This window comes from Rhinatrema bivittatum, chromosome 18 (assembly GCF_901001135.1).
Source record: "Rhinatrema bivittatum chromosome 18, aRhiBiv1.1, whole genome shotgun sequence".
Classification (NCBI taxonomy): domain Eukaryota; kingdom Metazoa; phylum Chordata; class Amphibia; order Gymnophiona; family Rhinatrematidae; genus Rhinatrema; species Rhinatrema bivittatum.
In genome coordinates, this window is record NC_042632.1 from 57,780,796 (window position 1) to 57,801,554 (window position 20,759).

Genomic DNA, 20,759 nt, shown 5'->3' on the forward strand with positions numbered 1-20,759 from the left:
TCTCTGGGATGCCAATTATGTCTACTTATTCATTCAGTGCTATTTTTTTTTTACTTCTGGCATTTGCATATAGACATTTCAAGGTATGTTTTTTTGTTTGGATATATAGTCTTCCTTGCAGATGACAGGGAGAATTTGGAATCTTTGGATTCAATCTGCTCTTTACTTAAAGGCAATTGGGCTACTCTTGCCTTGCCTCTGGTTTATGTTTGATCAAAACTGGTATTTTATGTGTGCTAAAGGTATGTGATACATAAGCACACAGTTTTTCCCAGATATTCTCTTGCACGCTGTTGTATTCACTGAGGAATAGGACCTGTTGTGATGTTCACTTATGGTAGCTGTTTTCTGGTCTCTTGACTCCAGCCATTGAATATCCAAATACCTGTCTCCCTATCCTCAAAAAAATCAATAAAAGAAATTCTGTATCGTATTTTACAGTACTCTATCACTCCAACATGCACATACTGTTCATTGTTGTATCTTCTGAATTCTTTTAGTAGTACCAAGTCACTCAAATTATAGTTAAACTTGGAGTTGAAACAGAATAGCTTATTTTATATCCCACAAATTATATTTGACAAATGAAGTCACATACTGTGAAATCATCTGACAGCTTTTCTGCCCCTTTTGACTGTTTGCTCTCAGACATTTTTATATTTGGGCAGGGAGGGTGCATGACACACCAAATTAGGAATTCTATTCCAAGCACATGGCACTACCATGTGAAAAGCATGGATTCGCAAATTGGTAGTAGAGGACAAGCAGAGTGAAGGATCTTGAAGATTTATTTATTTATTTAAATGAGTGTGGGGCGCTTGAATTGTATGCAGAAATGGATAAGGAGCAAATATAGTGACTTGAGAAGAGGGGTTATATGATGTAGCAAGTGACGAATTTTGGATAGAGTGAAATTGAGAGAGATGGTTTAGTGGAAGAAAGATGATGCATGGATAAGGGTTCTGATGGTGTGTTCAGAAAGGAAGGGATGGATTTTGGTGATGTTACAGAGAAAGAAATGGCACATTTTAGCAGTGCGTTGGATATGTTTTAATGTAAACCGGTATGATTTGTATATTATACAAGAATGTCAGTATATAAAAATTAAAAATAAATTAATAAATATGTGTAGAGAAGGAGTTGACCAGGACTCCAAGGTTACAAGCTGAAGAGACTGCGAGGATTACAGTGTTATCCACAGAAATAGAAAAAACAGAAAGAGGGGAGGTGAGCTTGGGGGGGGGGGGGGGGGGGGGGGGGGGGAGAGAGATAGGAGCTGTGTCTTGGCCATGTTGAATTTAAGTTGGCAGTGGGACATCCAGGCACCAATGTCAGCCAAACAAGCTGAGAGAGGGGAATAGGAATCCTGATGAAATTTCTGCTGTAGAAAAGTAAATCTGGGAATAATCAGCATAAAGATGGTACTGAAAGGCATGAGAGATCAAAGTACCAAGGGAATTAGTATACATCGGTTTAGGCCCTTTTCACAGACAATCTGAGATCTAACAGCTATGAATAAGCTAAAAGATCAATTTAATTTTAAAGACTCTTTTAGTCAACATGGAAGGAAATGTTCTTGCACGAGGTCTTTGCTGCCAATTTCAATATCTATTTACCAGTTTCTAGTACAGGCTCTCTCTTTCTCAAAATACAAGAGAATCTTAATTTGTTACACCACTTTTCTGTTTGTTTTCTTGTCTGTAGGCTTCTTGATCTCAGCTTTCACATTGACTCACGCAAAAGCTAAGCATTCCTCTGGTTTCTGCAGCACTTGACGGTTTTATATTTATTTTTCTTCCTCCCCCACGCGCTTACTGCCGTTTCTCAGATTTGTGAAGTCCAAGCAGCCTCTTTCCTCTCTAATCTCTACATTTCCCTCACACCCTGTGGTACTCTCTCTCTCCTTCCCACTCTCACGAGGCCGCCAAGAAACGCTCCATCTCGCGCGCGCGGTGCCAGCACGCAACAGCTGCAGAGCAACCTCCATCCACCATTGTGCTTCTTCGTTACGGGAGTACCGGGATTTCACTAAGGCGCTTTCTCACCTCGGATTGCAACTGGCACCGGGCTAAATGTGGCCTCAAGGTGCTTAGGGAAGAGATCACTCCCGCTTCTCAGAGATCCAGGAGGGCATCTGGGTCTGGCCTACCCGCCCCTCACTGGAGATCCTGGCAACTGACAGCGTGCGAAGCCAACGCTGATTCTTTGCACCCTATACCTTGGGATACTGATAGATTGAATTGAATCATCAGCTTGCTTGCGGTTATCACTAGAACCTCCTGAACCGGGCGCAGCCAATCAGCAGACAGTACAGAAATAGTTTTAACGTTGTGACCACAGATGCACTAAGTGCACCTCTGCTCACCTACACCTTCTGGATCTTACTTACAAGTTATTCAAAACATATGAGACTCAGTCTTCTTGTGGTGGGAAAGGCCACAGCTTTATTATTTAAATTAACAATAACATTGAGATGCACGAGTTGCCCTTCTTATCTGCGTATAATCGCCAGTCCAGAGTATCAGCCGCCGTGTCTCCTAGCAAGGCGGTCCCTCCCTCTGGCCCCCTGCTGTGCGTCTCCTAGCAAGGGGACCCCTGCCCGGGCCTACAGACTCCGGCCCCAACTCGTGCACTTCTCAACCGAAAAGTTGTTTGATGGCTTCCTGAATGGAGTTGTTGAAAAGGTCGTTGCCAATGTCCGATTTATGCATGTGTTCTGACCAGTAGAATCCTTGACATGTCTTTAGCCCAGACGTGTCGTTCGCGTCAGCCCCCTAAGCGGGTCGCCCATCTTCCTACTTGCCGGTTTACCTTCTTTCGACCTCTTTTCCATAACTTACTATCCTTCCATTTTAGCCGCTGTATTATGTCAGACCATATGAAGCACGAATAAGGCAGGGATGTGATCAATTCTTTCCAATCATATTCTATGCGTCTTATTAACTCAATGCATTACTTCACTCCCAGGTCGTTGCCTCCCAGGTGAATGACCAAGGCGCCAGGTTCGGCCGTGTCTTACTGTGCTTTATTTTCGGTAAACGTTGCTCCCAGGTCATCTCTCTCATACCCATCCATTTGATTCTCACGTTTTTTGGCGCGAGACCCAAGTGGGTCCAGCATGCTTGCACCCGATGCCCAGTGGACAAAGGAATGTCCGATAATCCAGACACTCCTTTGCCGTTTCCATGCTTAAGAGGTTAATAAATGAGGTTATGCCGTCATATGTCACTTGGCCTAATATAGGTATACACGGCATCCGGTTTCCGTCTCCCTTTCTTTTGAATTGTCTACATTTAATCCTGCTTGCGCAACGCTGGTGGCCGGGTCTATCCTGAAAGAGTGAGTACCGAATTCTTTGGGGTCATGCCCTATTTGCTTGACTGCCAATTAGAGGCCCGCCACAAACTGGTATCTAGTGAGCGGTGTCTGATCTGGATGTACCAGCAATTGCGTGCTGCCTGATGGGCGGGTTAATAGGTACGTCTCTAGATTTTGTACAGGGCATGTGCAGGTCTCTATCTTCTTTAAATGCAATTTAGCACCTCTGGCGGCTTGATCAGTTTTTGACCTCTGAATGGTTATGTGAACTACTTGTTCGGATACCGTGGTGTTCTTGTATAATATACCCCCGGCACCCTCTCACTGATTCGCAGTATTTCAAAATTGTGAGCGAAAAGGCCATTCTAAAGAACTGGGCCTCAAATTGTGAAACCTATACAATGGGTAACACCGACCACTGTGAAAGCAAGTCATGCGTGATTGGCTTATGCGTATCTATGGCTGGTCCTGCTTTGTTTCTTTTTTAGGCCCAACCTGCCATTAATTTTTTAATCGAGGAATTCTTTAGTGGATCACCCCATCCTCTTGCCTTTGAGAAAAAGGAGAAGCCGGCTAGCTGGTTTGTTACTGCTTCTCTTGAAACACCACTCTCTTTTGAGCTGACAAGACTTTTGATCATTAACTCTTGTGTAACAAGTCCTTCATTCCAACCTCTCTGCTTCAGGAACTCTGTCACCGTATAATATGCTCTGGTATACACATTCCATGTGGAGGGGGCTATGGATCTCCTAAGGAGGTCGCTTGTGGTATCGTCCCAATGCTCCACAACTTCTTGGGTAACGCCATGCCTTCCTTGTCTGCTCTGGGACCTGTTTACAAAACAAATCCCATTTAGCTCTTGATAAGGCATCTGCAACTGTGTTATGAACGCCCGGGATATGTCGCGCCCTTACTGTCATGTTCAACGGAACCTGTTTGCGAAACAAATTCCATTTAGCTTTCTGGATAATGCATCAGCAACACTATTATGGACATCAAGAACATGGCACATCGCTTGAGTAACTCTGTTGGGATGTTTTGGGGCATGAAATTCCGATTGTGCTTCAGATTAAACACCTCAGGAAAACTCTCTGCATTGGAATAACAAAATATCGCGACATGGGAAATTCAAGCAGCCTGTCTGTGATTGCATTTCAACTGTCATCTTTTTAATCTGCCATGGCTTGCTTCGGTCTGTTGTGAATGTATCGGAGTTTTGTTTTGTTTTGGGGGTAAACTGGACTACATCTTGTTGGAGTCAAGTTCAATTCCAGAAATTTGATTAAGTCGGTCTTGTCATGCTATTGGGACTCCAAAGTCTTGCAGTTTTCAACTTGGCAATCAATGAAATAGACATTTCTCCAGTACACTTGGCCTATTAATTGTTGAGTACAGGCAACTTATTTCCCCAGATGACAAGCACAACCAGGAGTGATATTGCAACTTGTACTCCCACCTGGGGCTACTGTTCGGCGGCCCAGGAGCCCTGCCAGTATATATCGAAACACCGGCCTCTGGATGCATGTGAATGGATACCAAGGTTCAGATTTGCGGTTGGGGGAGTCAGCCCACACATGCTGCGCTGAAATCCTTGATAATCTGGATTCAGTCTTGTTGGGAGTTGAGGTCGATACCCAGAGTTTGATTAAGTGCAGTGTCCTTCTGTTTTGTCATGTGCAATGTGGACTCCGACTCCTATTTCGTGGAATGTAGGCAATAGTCGAGAGTAGGCATCGGAGGTCTTGGGGGTAGATGAAGAGGAAATAGTTGAGGTAATGCACCACGCTGTCCAGCCCTTCCAGTTTGTCCAATGAAGAAATGAAATGAATGTTTCAAATATTGTGCCTTAGACCGCACGCCCCAGATGACACTGTCCTATGATGCATACTGCACTACTCCCTGGCTGCCAGCCGCGTTTCCTAGCAAGGCAGCTCCATGTGCCTGATCCCACGCCGTATTTTCAAAGCAGGGGCCCCCACCCGAGTCGACAAGGTCACTCTACTGTCTTGTTCACCCACATATCTCTGACTCCAAACTGGTGTCCACTCCTGGGCTGCCCGCCATATTTCCTAACAAGGAAACCCTTTATGCCCGGCCTCCTGCCGTGATTTCAAAGCAAGGGGGCCCCCATCCGGGCCAAGGTCACCCTACCGGATCTTTTGCCTGCATAAATAGGCAATAGTGTATTCACAGCATGCCCAGTGCGTACACGTGTGAAAGACTGATTTGTATTAAATCATATTTTCATGGCTCCTTTTTGGTGGAGAATCAAATGGTCTGGACACTTGGCCCATTATCCATTTGTATTCTACTTTTTCTGTGCTATTTGGATGTGTGCCTGGCCCCCCACCTTGCCTTCAAAAGCCAGGGGTCCCCACCCGGGCCAGGTCCACAATCCTTGATCTGGCTGCAACCTGGTTTCCTCCATATTCACCACGATTACCTCTTGGTACTCCCTGCAGACTTGACTTGCGTCCTCCACGGTCTCCCTCTGACATCCTGCCAGGACTCCTCCCGAGTTGCGTGGCAGCCTCTCTCCTATCTTGGACCTGCGTAGCCTGCCACGCCATTAATCTCTCCTGCTTTCCTCTCATTCCCCATCAGCAATCATCATTGCAGCACCAATGCTGTGGCCAGTTCCCGTTTGGGGGTGGCTGATCCACACTCACTGTTCTTGACAACTGGTCATTGACAACCAGCGCCACTGCATCACCATTGGAGAAGTCAATAAATCTTTCTTGCCCAACGTGGGAAATGAACCCATGAGCCAGAGACCAAAATTCTCCCGCTTTAACATTTGAGACCCCCCAGGCCTGTAGTTGCCAAGGGCACCAGCTGTTAATAGATATCAAAAAACAGCCACATACATGGGGAATGAACCTCTGAGCCAGAGATTTAAAATCTCATGCTTTACCATTTCAGCTACTCTGGCTGCCGTAACCGAATTTATGTGAACCCTACTTCTCGCCCCCCCAACGCAATGTGTACAAAAGGACTCCAACTCTTCTGCAGGCTAGACATTTCCATCCCTCCCCCCGCCCCCCAACACTACATTTAATCCTATTCTCCATTTCCTGTCTTTTAACCAACTTGCAATCCACTAAAGGACCTGCTATCCCATGATTTTTTTGAGTTTTCTTAGAAGCCTGTCATATAGGCCTTCGACCAATGCCTTCTGAAAGTCTAATTACACAACATCTTCAGGTTAACCTTAGTCCACATGTTTATTCACCTTTTCATAAAAACTTTAGATTTGTGAGGCATTGACATCTTAAAAGTGCAGTGCAGATGTATTCAGTTTGTCAAGATGCAACGATTAATAAACAACCGCTGGCATGATTAAAAGGTAAAGCGAGAAGCCATTCCAGCCTATACTTATTCTTCAAAAAAGTGGAAGAAGGATTCACCTGCAGAAAACAGGAAAAAGCCAAGCCAAATGCAAAACATCGACGAAACAGGCCAAGAGAACCTGAAAAGAATTGGCCATAGAAGCAAAAAAACAAAACCCCCACAATAAAGTTTTTTTTCCCAATACATCCAAATCAGGAAGCCTGCTAGTGGGCTAGCCAGACCGCCATATGATTGGGGCCAAAGGGGGCATCCAGAGAAAACAGTCATCCCGGAAATACAATGAATTCCCAGCTCAGGTGTCCCCGACAAGGAATGCCGGGGAGACAGCCGTTCCGGTCACAGTTTCAAGGACATGACCGGACCCAATCACGATGGGTAGGGGGCAGGAGATGCACGCGTGTGACACGTGATCTTACTGCCGGTGGGCAAATGAGCAGGCTGGCGGCGGGTTGTTGTTTTTTGTTTAGGGCATTGTTTTTGCCCTTTTCACTTCTGTTATCCATCCACCTTTTCTGGGAAGCTGTATTGTGCGGCATCTGTCCGGATGGGCCGAACGGGCTGGCACTGGCGCGGCTACACTCTTCCCGACAGGAGGCAAATTTCCCCTCATCAAAATGACCGGCCGCTGACTCCCAGCCCCGTGCGTAAGGCCTGCCCGGATCCGGGGTTAGCCTAGCGACCGGGAAAAGGCGAGGCCGCTCCACCGGGGAACAGGAGGAGGCCGCATACCCAGGACACACAAAGGGGGGAATTACTGATTCACTTTAGACGAGCGGCTCTTCCCTGGGAGCCCGCCGAGCCTCCTTCCCCCGTTAGGGCGGGAGGCGGACTGTGTCCGGAGGGGTTTCTTTTACCTGTTTTGCCCCAGCTCCTCCCCCCCCCCCGCCTCGTTGCCGTTCCCACGGACAAGGAACTGCCGCGTCCGGGCGAGTTTGCTTGCCGTCACCACTGCAAAAAACAGCAATGGCGGCGGCCCCCTGTCCTTTTATCGGGGCTGCGATGCGCGTTGATCGCGCGTCGCGGTCCGATGACGTCACTGGGGTACGTCGGCTGGTACCCGCGCGAGGCCCTGACTGACAGGCCCCCAAAAAACCTCCTGGCTGCCCTAGGGGAGCAGGGCGCAAGCCCTTATATTTCTCTTCGCCAATCAGAATCCCGATTAAAGTGCTGTCCCTTCCCGGCCAATCAGCGACCGTAATTTGTAACGTTATCCTGTTTGACCAATCAGTGACCTTGTGCCTTCTAACTCCCCCCCCCCTCATTTTTCCCAAGCGCTGCTTGAAAGTTTAGATTTGATTGGACAGCAGATTCTAACAGCGGACCAATCAGATTGTGCTTTGTTGGGGGTACGTCGCGGCGTGCGGAAGCGGTCTTTCTGTCTGGGTGAAATGGCGACTCCGGGCGAGCAATTTTCGGATTTACGAGAGATAAAGAAGCAGCTGCTGAATGTGGCTGGTTTGTGTCGGGAGCGGGGCCTGCTGCACAGCTTTAAATGGTGAGAGGAGTTGACGGAGCACATAATAGGTCTCGGTGACTGTAAAATGTAAGGCTGCTCCAGCTTGGTCGCCCGTTATACTGTTTTACTGGATAATAAACCGATCCCAGCATGGTGTTCACCCTGCCTTTCTCCTTCTTTAGTCTCTGTAGTTTACAAATATACCGGGGGAAAGGGATTTTTTTTTGTTTTACTTAAGATTCTATAAATCCCTATCAATAATCCTCAAAGCCATCTATAACTCCACTCCAATGGACCTCACCATCCCTTTACAGCTTCACTCCACCTCTCGTCCGACTAGACAAGCTCAGAAAGGCACGCTGAGAGCCCATCCTCTCAAGACTTCACTTAGCAAAAGAGCTATTTCCACTGCAGGTCCTAATCTTTGGAACTCACTCCCACCAGACCTTAGAATTGAACAATCGACTCCCACCTTTAAAAAAAGACTAAAGACCTGGTTGTTCAACCAAGCATTCTCTTAAACTTAAACTCAATATCTAAGCTTTGATCTCCAGGATGGTCCACCACTTTGTATATAATTACTCTCCTTCCCCTTATTAAGTTATTATTATTTATTTTTTCCAAGTTCTATTTACCTTGTTCATTGTAAGACATTATTCTTTATACTGTCAATCTATTGTTGTAATGTAAACCGAAGTGATTAGTAACTTTGTTACCAGAACTTCGGTATATAAAACTGTTAAATAAATAAATAAATTCTGAACTACACAAAAATTCTTCACTATAGTGAGAGTAACTGCAAAAATGATCAAAAAACAACACCCACTGAAAAATTATAATGCCTCTGTATCGCTCCATGGTGAGACTGCACCTTGAATACTGTGTACAATTCTGGTCACCGCATCTCAAAAAAGATATAATTGTGATGGAGAAGGTACAGAGAAGGGCAACCAAAATGATAAGGGGAATGGAACAGCTCCCCTATGAGGAAAGGCTGAAGAGGTTAGGACTTTTCAGCTTGGAGAAGAGACGACTGAGGGGGGATATGACAGAGGTGTTTAAAATCATGAGAGGTCTAGAACGGGTAGATGTGAATCGGTTATTTACTCTTTCGGATAGTAGAAAGACTAGGGGCACTCCATGAAGTTAGCATGGGGCACATTTAAAACTAATCGGAGAAAGTTCTTTTTCACTCAACGCACAATTAAACTCTGGAATTTGTTGTCAGAGGATGTGGTTAGTGCAGTTAGTAGAGCTGTGTTTAAAAAAGGATTGGATAAGTTCTTGGAGGAGAAGTCCATTACCTGCTATTAAGTTCACCTAGAGAATAGCCACTGCCATTAGCAATGGTAACATGGAATAGACTTAGTTTTTGGGTACTTGCCAGGTTCTTGTGGCCTGGATTGGCCACTGTTGGAAGCAGGATGCTGGGCTTCATGGACCCTTGGTCTGACCCAGTATGGCATTTTCTTATGTTCTTATAGAGCAACTGCAGAATTGAAATCACATAAAAAATGTGTAAAGATGGATGGTGATGGTTTCATACATATATCGTTAAAAGGTACTGCCTCAGGTTACTGTTAAGCCCCATATGTGATTCTATATAATTATTAACCAACCACCATATTTTATATAACATATGCAGTGCCACATAAAACGTGATCTAGTTCATCTGACACTTTTTAAAAAACTCCTTATGGCTGTGCACTTTCAGACGCATGGTTGCTTTGAAAATGAAATATCATAAACTCAGGGAACATGAGGGTATTTTTATCCGATAAAGCCTTTTGTCAATGCACTATTACTGTCATAAAACTATTAAAAAAAAATCAGGCTTCTGCTGTTGCATAATATACCCTGAATATGGCTGCTGATTGGCAGGTGAAAATGTTCTAGTTTAAATATATTATTTACTTACTTCATCTATTTGCTTAGTAAAGAATAGGGAAACAACTACAGTACCTGAATCTAATCTCCATTGAAGTGTCACAAAAGATGGAATAAAAAAAGAGGCATGTCCTTGTGATTAGAATAATGGGTTAGAAACCAGGGTTCAAATTCTACTTCTACTGACATTCCTTGTAATCTTCACCAAGTCACTTTATCTCCTGTTGCCTCAAGTACTTGCAGTACAAAATCTTTGGGGGCAGGAATTTTTTTATTTAAATTGTAATCTTCCTTACATTTGCATTGGTAGAATTGAAATACTGCTTGCTTCTATTGACTAGCTGATGTGGGAGTTAACACTGCACCTAACAAATGACCAGAAAACTAATTTTTCCTTCATTTTCCATTCCTAACTTATCTTCAACTGAGCTTTGCCCTGACTTTCCCACCACCAAAGGACAAGCCTAACACTTTTTTTTTAAATCCCCCAAGTAAGAGGGGTAACTACCTTTATGGGGAGACGTTTTCATGCATCCACTACCCTTTCTGTAAAGGGATAATTTAAATCCACCTTTAAGCTTGTCTGTGTATGCATCATATGTTTACCTCATACTATGCTATACATCAATCCTGGCATATCCATTTTTTTCTAGGAAGCCAAGGAAGGTATCTAATAGGTATTTTTGACAAATTTTGGTCAGTCTAAATTGTTTTGATTTATAGAATGATTGATTGCTACTTTTGGGGACCTAAATTGGACATCATAAAATATTTATAGAATTTGGAACTCCTAACCCTCCTTGTTATAATAAGAACATGCCATACTGGGACAGACAAGGGTCCATCAAGCTCAGCATCCTGTTTCCAACAGTGGCCAATTCAGGCCATAAGAACCTGGCAAGTAGCCAAATACAGAATCAGCCATCATTGCTATGACCTGAGAGATCAGGATCAGAGCCTAAACAGGGAAGAGTGCTGTTTTAATCGTTCAGTAGTTGAGTGCATTATTTAACACTGTTAATTAGTCTCCTAAGGTGAGCAGGATGGCTGATCCTCCGGGATGCCCTCAGGGAATGGGGGGCCTCAGGATCTGGGGTTCACCAAGGTGCCTCCAGGGTCCGCGTGGTCCATCATCCTCCTGAGGGGGGCTTGGCTCCTCTTCCTCAAGGCCCTCTCCCAGACTCAGACTTGGATGAACCCTCTCTGATGGCTCAGATGGAAGGGGATGATCCCCGGGTACTGCGTCTCTTCCAGAGGGATGAGTTGGATCCGCGCATCCCATATGTCGTGCAGGAATTGGATATTGAGGATCCACAAGGCCCTCCAGGGCCTTCTCCACCAGCTAAGCAGGGGGACCCCGTGCTCTCAGGTCTTTGTCCACCGTCAAGGTCTTTTCCTTCCCATCCTACGCTACTGCAATTTCAGGGATTTCCCTGAAGCCTCCCTCAAGGTGGGTAGAGCTATGAATAAGCTATACCCCCTCCCAGATGATTTTCTGGAGCTCCTCAAGGTTCACAAAGTGGACGCGGTGGTATCTGCAGTGATGAAACGAACTATCATTCTGGTGACGGGAGGTGCTGCCCTATGGGATATGCAGGATAGAAAGCTCAAGGTGTATCTCAAGAGAGTATTCGAGGTTTCGGCTCTGGGCGTCAGAGTGGCGATCTGTAGTTCCCTCACGCAATGGGCAGGACTCCGATGGGTCCAACAGCTCCTCAGAACTCAAGAGCTGTCTCCTGCCAAAGCACAGCAGGCTGACTGCCTGGAGGCCGTGATAGTGTATGGGGCAGATGCGCTATATGACCTGCTCCGAGTTTTGGCCAGGTCTATGGTTTCAGTAGTCTCGGCCAGATGCCTCCGCAACTGGTCGGCGGATTCCTCCTCCAAGTCCCAGTTGGGCTCCCTACCCTTCAAAGGGAAATTACTCTTTGGAGATGATGTGGATCAGATTATCAAGTCACTCGGCGAGAATAAGGTCCACAAACTGCCAGAGGATCGGCAGCTCGCTGCTAGGATCTTTGCTTCCAGTAAAAGCAGTTTCCTGAGCCAAAGAAGTTTCCGTTAACCAATAACAGCTGCCTCTCATCCCCCCCTCTTCGCGATCCCAGTCCTGGTCTCATTCTTTTCGTGGCCGAAGACCGGCCTGGGATAATCTTCTCCAGGAGGCAGCTCCCAAATCTTCAAAATGAGGCCGTGCTGGCCCACTCCTCGGTCCCCAGGATAAGGGGCTGTCTCTCCCTCTTCCATGAGGAGTGGGTCAAGATTACCTTAGATCAGTGGGTTCTGGGTATTCTAAAGCAGAGGTTCTCAACCAGTGTCGCGACACTTCCCGGTCCCCCGCTGACCCAGCTGCTTCCCGGTCCTCCTCCGCCCGGGCTTAAAATGCTCTCAGCTTGGGCGGAACGCGGCAGAACAGCTGGAGTCATCGGCACCAGCATGGTCTCTTCTTCCCGCCCCCCCCCCCCCCCCCCGCGGCCCGGAAGAGGAAGTGGTGAGCAGCGGGTGCATGCGAGGGAAGAAGAGACCATGCTAGTGCAGGCAGTGTCGGCCCGAAGAACAGAAGAGAGGCGCGGCCTGAAGAACGAGCAGCGCGGCTCTGAGAAAAATGAAGAATGTCAACTCCCATGGCCGATGGGACTCCTTGCTCCGCGAGGGCTGAAACTGAAGGAGGTTAGGGTTGGGAGGAGGCTGCTGCTGCCGCTAGTTCCGGGGAGGGAGGGAGAGTGAGTGAATGAGCGAGCAAGCACTTGTGTTTGAGATCCTGTGTGTGTATGTGTGTGAGTGAGATAGCATGTATGTGAATGATTGAGAGCCTGTACATGTGAAAGAGAGTATATGTCTGTAATTGAAAGCCTGCCTGTGAGAGAGAGAGCATGAATGTAAGTGTACGATTGGGAACCTGTATGTGTGTGAGTGAGATAGCATGTATGTGAATGATTGAGAGCCTGTACATGTGAAAGAGAGTATGTCTGTGATTGAAAGCCTGCCTGTGAGAGAGAGAGCATGAATGTAAGTGTACGATTGGGAACCTGTATGTGTGTGAGTGAGATAGCATGTATGTGAATGATTGAGAGCCTGTACATGTGAAAGAGAGTATGTCTGTGATTGAAAGCCTGCCTGTGAGAGAGAGAGCATGAATGTAAGTGTACGATTGGGAACCTGTATGTGTAAATTCGTGATTGAAAACCTGTTTGTGTGAGAGTATGTGTGTATAATTGAGATCCTTTGTGTGTGAGAGAGATCATGTGTATGTATGATTAAGAGCCTGTGTGTATAAGTAAGAGAGAGCATGTGTGTCTGTGTGTGATTGAGAGCTGGTTTAGGTGAGGGAGCATGTGAATATGGATTGAGAGCCTGTGTGTAAATGAGAGAAAGAGAGAGAGCATGTTTGTAAGCATGTTAATGAGAGTTTGTGTGTCAGCATGTATGTGTGTGATTGAAAGCCTGTGTGTGTAAGCGTGAAAAGATAGACAGCATGTGTGTAAATGTGTAATTAAGAGCCTATATAAGTGAGAGAAAAAGCATGTGTATATGTGAGTGACTGAGAGCATGTGTGTATAGGTGTGTAATTGAGAGCCAGTGTGAGAGAGAGCGCTGGTATGTGACTGAGAGAGGAGAAAGTTCCAAGCAAACCACCCCTCCTCCTGCTAATTCAGAACAATCTCAGGACACCTGGATATCAAATGTTCCCAGATATGCAGAGCAAAAAAATTTTTGTATCCTTATTTTTCATTACTGGGTCTTTGTGTTTGCTATTTTGAAATATTTTGGTATCTAGAAATTTTTTATATGAGTTTTTTAATTATTGGATATTCCACTCATCCGCTATTTTGAAATAATCTGTTCTTTTTGTTAGAATGGTTTTACTGCTACTGATTTTATATTTCTTGATTTGTTTTATAAGGATGGGTGATGGTTTTTTTTCCTTAATTACACTGCATACAGAGACTCTGGCTTGTTGCAGTTTCCAATTGACTTTTGTCTGCATGCTTCTAGTTATGCGTTTCGGTCTCTATTCTTTGTTAGGTGAGGGTCAGCACATGTGACTCAGGTGAGGTTTTCTGCTGGCGTGTAGTTTCTGTGTAGGGCTCTATAGCAGCCTGACTTGGTCTGTTTTCCTAATAGGAGATGTATTGGTGTCTTAAGGCCTGGTGTAATATTTTCAGTGTTGCCTTTTCTTAGGTAAGGTGGTTACTGTTTTAAGTGCTGGAAATTGATGCTGTTTTGGTGTGGGATGTTTACTATTTATGCAATTTCTATTCAGACAGAATACGTATCTTTTCCTTGTGTCATTTTAAACAATAAAAATAATTACCGGACCTTTACTTTTTTTTTCCGCCGTGAATTGTAATGAGCAGTGTGTCACACATGTGAGCGTGGCCTGTCAGGTGCGTCACGATGGGAAAAAGGTTGAGAACCACTGTTCTAAAGAACGGTTATGCTTTTAGATTTTGCTCATCCTCTAAGAGACAGGTTCCTCTTCTCTCTCTGCGGACCACTACACAAACAACTCATAGTACTCCAGACACTCGACAGGCTCCTGGCCCTCGGAGCAATTCGCCCGGTTCCTCTGGAAGTGGGAGCCGGCCATTACTCCGTCTACTTCGTAGTCCCCAAGAAGGAGGGTTCCTTCCGTCTTATTCTGGATCTCAGAATGGTCAACAAAGCCCTCGGTCCCACACTTCAGGATGGAGACCTTACGCTCAGTGTTGGCGTCAGTACACAGTGGAGAATTTCTGGCCTCCTTGGATCTGACGGAGGCTTATCTCCTCATTCCCATCCTCAAGGCGCATCAGCGCTTCCTTCACTTCAAGATTCTGGGACAGCATTTTCAATTCCAAGCCCTGCTCTTTGGACTAGCGACAGCTCCCCGTACCGTAGTAGTGGCAGCAGCCCTCAGGAGGGAGGGAATCCTGGTCCACCCCTATTTGGACGATTGGCTCATCCGGGCAAAGTCCCTGGTCCAGTGTCAACGAGTGATAGACAGTGTTGCATCTCCATCAGTCCCTCGGATGGGTGGTCAATTTCTCCAAGAGCAGCCTTACTCCATCTCAGTCCCTGGACTCCCTAGGAACACACTTCGATACAGCTGTGGGCAAGGTACTGCTGCGTCCGGATTGGGCCCGGGCTCTCATCTCCCAGGTACAGCGATTCATTTCACACTCTCTTCCCACAGCCTGGGATTATCTTCAGGTTCTGGGCACTATGGGGTCCACTATCGATCTGGTACCTTGGGCTTTTGCGCATATGCGTCTTCTGCAGAGAGCCTTGCTCTCACGCTGGGAACCGGTTTCTCGGGAGTTTCAGGCCATCCTCCTGCTGCCAGAGAGGACCAAGGACAGTCTGGCCTGGTGGCTCAACCTGGATCATTTGTTAAAGGGAGTAACCTTGGCAGCCCTCAGTGGGTGATTGTCACCACAGATGCCAGTCTCTCCGGTTGGGGAGCTGTCTGTCAGACAAAATCTGCACAGGGGACGTGGCGGAGTTGCAAGGCCGATCAATCGCTTGGAGACTAGAGCGGTACGCCTGGCATTGAAGCATTTTCTCCCCCTAGTCCAGCGTCGGGCTGTTCGGATTCTGTCAGACAACACAACAACAGTAGCGTACATCAATAGTCAAGGGGGAACAAAGAGTCGTCACGTTTCTCGGGAGATGGACAAGTTGCTGGCCTGGGCGGAGGTTCACCTTTCCTGCCTGGCGGCCTCTCACATTGCAGGAGTGGACAACGTTCAAGCTGACTTCTTGTGTCGTCAACGCATAGATCCCGGAGAGTCCCACCCTAAATAGAGAAGCTTTGGTACATCCCACTGTCTGGACTGATCCTGTATGTACAGGGAAAAGAAAATTATTCCTTACCTGCTAATTTTCATTCCTGTAGTACCACGGATCAGTCCAGACGCCCACCCTAAGGATTGTCTCTCTGCTCAAATTGTTTTCCCGTATCTCACGTGTTTAATGGCTGTTTCATGGTTCATTTTCCAAGTTTAGTTGCCTCTTAAAGTTTAGTACACACTGTACAGTTCAAGTTGAAAGGGTTTTATACCTTGATCCACCCAACTTGTCTCTTCAGGCTTTGATATTCTTAATACTGAAGGATGACAGAGGGTGCACTGGCTTATATGGGAGCACCCTTCAAAGTTTTCTCTGACTCCATCTGCTGGAAGGGGGACATAACCCACTATCTGGACTGATCCGTCGTACTACAGGAACGAAAATCAGCAGGTAGGGAATAATTTTCTTTTTGTGCAGATACATGAGCAAAAAAAGTCCAATAAAATGGTCGCCGCATCTCAAAAAAGATATAGTTGCGATGGAGAAGGTACAGAGTAGGGCGACCAAAATGATGAGGGGAATGGAACAGCTCCCCTATGAGGAAAGACTAAAGAGGTTAGGACTTTTCAGCTTGGAGAAGAGATGGCTGAGGGGGGACATGATAGAGGTGTTTAAAATCATGAGAGGTCTTTAAAATCATGAGAGGTCTAGAACGGGTAGATGTGAATCGGTTATTTACTCTTTCGGATAGTAGAAAGACTAGGGGGCACTCCATGACGTTAGCATGGGGCACATTTAAAACTAATCGGAGAAAGTTCTTTTTTACTCAACGCACAATTAAACTCTGGAATTTGTTGCCAGAGGATGTGGTTAGTGCAGTTGGTATAGCTGTGTTTAAAAAAGGATTGGATAAGTTCTTGGAGGAGAAGTCCATTACCTGCTATTAAGTTCACTTAGAGAATAGCCACTGCCATTAGCAACGGTAACATGGAATAGACTTAGTTTTTGGGTACTTGCCAGGTTCTTATGGCCTGGATTGGCCACTGTTGGAAACAGGATGCTGGGCTTGATGGACCCTTGGACTGACCCAGTATGGCATGTTCTTATGAGATTTAAGCCTCCATCAGGAAAGGGCTTTCCAAAAACTAGGTCAAGAAATGTATTAGACCAGTGAAGTTTAACTTATTTTTTCCCATGCATTCAAGCAGGCTAATGTAGCAACCAAGCTACTTTATCCAATATAAGGATTTTGGAAGCTCAAATTTATGAATCAGCTTGGATGTCTTCCCCCAGGATTGTGAATGGCGCTATGCTGTACAATAATCCTCTGGAAATGTAGGGCATGTTTGACACTTGGTACACTTCTTACACCTGATGGTATATTCTTATGCATTTCTAGGACATCTGAACTGGCGTTTGCACTAGATCCTCTTCCTAGAAATGAGCTGCCTCCAGCCCCAGCATTCACAGAGGTACGGTATCCTAAGTACATTGCAGACAGAGTAAAAGAATGCTGATAGCCGCTCTTCAGGCCTCGGCACTTTGAGGGAATGTATGCATAATTTAGCAGAGGTTTTGATCAGAAAACTTGATTTCTTTTGGATGCTCTTCAAAATTCAGTATCTGTGACTAAACCATTCTTGTGACAAGGACTGGTGCAAGGGATTCTGCAAAAGTACATGAGCACAGTGCTATAGTCGCAGCAAAATGGGTCTCGACAGCCACTTTAAACCACTTCACGTCTATCTGTGCACTGTAATACAGTCATGCCAAGTGCTGCTATGTACTTTGGCTTTTATTTTTGTGTGTTGACTTGCTTTATGTTTACTCCCTTGATGAAGCCTTAAGTTTCTAGCTTTCAGTTCTGTGCTGTGCATAGTCTTTAAGGCCCTGCATAGGGGCTTCCAGTGTTTTATACACACAACCGTTTATGCTCTGCAGATTTGGGTTTATTAAGACTCCCTTCCCCTTCAGAGATCAGGTTAAAAGGTACTTGACAAATCTGTTTAGAATACCAGGTACCTCTCCTCTGGAATACTTTGCCAATTGCAAGGTACCAGGAAATGAATTACCTTAAATTTCAGAATATAAAGACCTGGCTCTTAAATCATACTTTTAATAGCACTTAAATATTTTATTCTGTTCCTGTTTATTCTCTGTTTATTAAATAAAGATTGCTTTTTGATTAAAGTCTTAAATTTTAGACAAGGTATTTAAGTACCTTTTTTTGTCTTAATTTGATATTCTGTGATTTTAATTCTACATCAAAAAAGAAACGCTGATTGAACAATTTAATAAACTAAACTACTTAAGGGGGCAATATTCTGCAAACATACTTTTATTTGCAGTAAAACTAATCAAGGATAGGTCAGGAGAGGGAAAGTATGTGCTTTGCAGCTACTTCAAGATATGCAGGAAGAAAAGTCTACTCTGTGGGTAGTTTCCCTTTTGAAAATAAGCTTGCAGGTTCAATTCCCAGCTTGGGTCAGTCTGCTGAGACTATAGATACTGTGGCGGCAACATTTTATCTGAGTGGAAAGGAGTCCTGTCCTCTGGACTGTTACCCTCTCTCCCAGGAAGACTTCATGGCACCAGATCTTTACTCTGGCTCGGACTTGAACTTGTAGGCCTAACGTCCTGGGATGGAAAAGGAGGCTCGTTTCTGACCATTTCTTATTTTCTCTTTCAGGATGATGCTCATGATCTGGACTCCTACACACTAGCAAAGTCTTACTTTGACCTGAAGGAATATGACAGGGCTGCATACTTTCTGCGGGGCTGCAAGAGCCCGAAGGCTTATTTCCTGTGCATGTACTCGAGGTACCTGGTAAGACCTGCATTACTATGATTTTATATTACTTGCAACACTTGGATATTCAAGGCCAGGAATTCAAAACGTGGCCTGACAGGCCTGCTACAGTTAAAGGACGAGACTATCCTTGTTCTTTTATTCTCCAGCGCCTGCTTTGGCTGCTGCTTGCCTTTCTATACTTCTTCCCATTTTATCATACCTGAAGTGACATTTTGTGGTCTCAGAAACTGGCTAATGTACTTCTTCAGCTAATTTCTCTGAGCTAGTTTGTGCCATTCACAGTTTATTGTTCTTGACCATTCTGTGTCCACTTGAGTCTTTGTAGCATTTCTCTGCTGCTTTATCAGCAGCCCTGAGTGAGGATCTCTCAACCAGTAAAAGCCCAGTGATGAGAGTTAATGAAGAATGTATTTGCCTTCTTGATCCCTGAAGACACAAGAGGGAGATGGAGTTATTTTCCCCGCACTGTGGCTTGGCTGCCCCTTGTCCTGCATGGATTCAGATCTCAACAGGACCCAGCTTTTTTTTTGTTTTGTTTTTTTGACCTGGCAATCTCCTCCTGCTCCTTTGTACTTCCAGTTTAATCAGAACCAGGTCTCAGCTCTGACGCCAAGATCCTTGATTCACAATTACCCAGGGATTTTTTTATCCACTTGTTTTTCTACCCCTACCAGCCCTCGGTCAGGGCTGCCTGTAGGGCAAAAAGCGCCCATTTCCGGTACATACCCAGATCAGTCCAGACTCCTGGGTTTTGCCTCCCTTCCAGTAGATGGAGACAGAGAGAGGTTCGCTGACCCTGGCATATAACTTGGTGTACCACCTGCAGTTCCTTAGTATTTCTATGTCTTCAGCAAATGGACGGCAGTGCAAAACCTGCAATCTGAATTAGTTTAAAAAAAAGGAAAGTTGGTTTAGGACTGATTCCCTCCCAGAAGGTTGGCAGGTCCTGGTGGGGCCATCCCTTCTGGTTTGAGGTGTCCTCTCAATGGCGACACAGATGCATGAAGGAAGCCATGCCGCACAGCAGCCATTGTGCTGCATGTGGAGTAGCACGTGGCTCTCACAGAACGGCCTGTGTTTCTGCTGCCTCTCTGGCGGGGAGTATCGGGGACACATCGGGCCAGTGCGGGGATCGTGGGTGAGCCGATGCAGCTGCCAATTCATTCCTGGGGCACCTGGGATTGTCGGCTATTTTGAATTTCTTTGCTGCAGCAACTGAGGCTGCAGGTGGAGAGAGAACCCTTCCCCCACCGCTGTCCCCGGCCGTTAGGAGACCAGCAGAGGCCCAGGGGGCTCGAACCTCTGCCTGAGGAGAATGAGCACCTCCTGGGGGAGGATCTGGAGGATCCATCAGGATTTTTTCTGGATTTCCTCCTTCTGCTTCACAAAGATTATCTTGCAAGGAAAGCTGTGGGGTGCCATATTTACGGGCTTGAGGGACCTCCAGGGCTCCGCGTCCTTCCAAGCAGTCAAAAAGGGCCCAGGCGAGTGGAGCAAACAGGGTACGGTGAGTCCTGAGTCAGCCTTAAGCGTTCAGAGGACACAAGCGAGCCCTCGGGGGAACTGGATGTCAGGGAGCCTCCGGTGGAGAATTCTCCGGAGTGGGGTCAAGCCCCCACTGTGGAAGGGGAGGATCCAAAGGTAGTTAGTCTTTTCCACAGTGAAGAATTGTGGCCCTTGATTCCGTAGGTCCTGAAGGAGCTGGGGATCAAGGAACCGTAGAAAGATTCGGATCAAGAAGAGATGGACCTGGTCATGGAAGGACCGGCAAAAGCTTTCCCTTTCCATAAATCCTTAAGGAGGCTTGTGATTCAGGAGTAGAAGACTCCGGACACCGGTCTGGAGGTCAGCAGAGCTATGGACAAGTTATATCTGTTACCGGAGGACATGTAATTTTTACAGTGGCCTAAGGTGGATGTCTCATTAACTATTCCTGTGGCTGGTTCAGCTGTGCTTGAGAATATGCAGGACAAGAAGTTACATGTCCATCTCAATCAGATATTGGAGGTATTGGCCCTGGAGTTTCGAGCTCCGGTGTGCAGCAGTTTTATGATTTGGGCTGGCTTACACTGGGTTCAGCAGATACAGCTGGTAAGGCAATGTCAGTGTCAGAGGCCGAGCAGCTGAAAGCTGTGGTGTCCTATGGTGCCGAAATATGGTATG

At 46.0% G+C, this 20,759-nt stretch overlaps 1 protein-coding gene across 4 annotated transcripts in view; it reads left to right on the forward strand.

Annotated features, from left to right (window-relative positions):
- The first annotated feature begins 7,980 nt into the window (after positions 1-7,980).
- Positions 7,981-20,759, forward strand: part of CDC23 (cell division cycle 23) — a 52,807-nt gene continuing 40,028 nt past the window's right edge. Inside the window, exons 1-4 of one of the 4 annotated variants that reach the window (XM_029583592.1) lie at positions 7,981-8,164; positions 10,666-10,708; positions 17,184-17,256; positions 18,474-18,611. In XM_029583592.1, coding sequence (XP_029439452.1) covers positions 8,116-8,164; positions 10,666-10,708; positions 17,184-17,256; positions 18,474-18,611 — 303 coding nt within the window. In that variant the 5' untranslated portion in view covers positions 7,981-8,115. Of the gene's footprint in view, positions 8,213-10,665; positions 10,709-17,183; positions 17,257-18,473; positions 18,612-20,759 lie in introns of all 4 variants that reach the window. The other 3 variants (XM_029583594.1, XM_029583591.1, XM_029583593.1) reach the window with 3 other exon arrangements.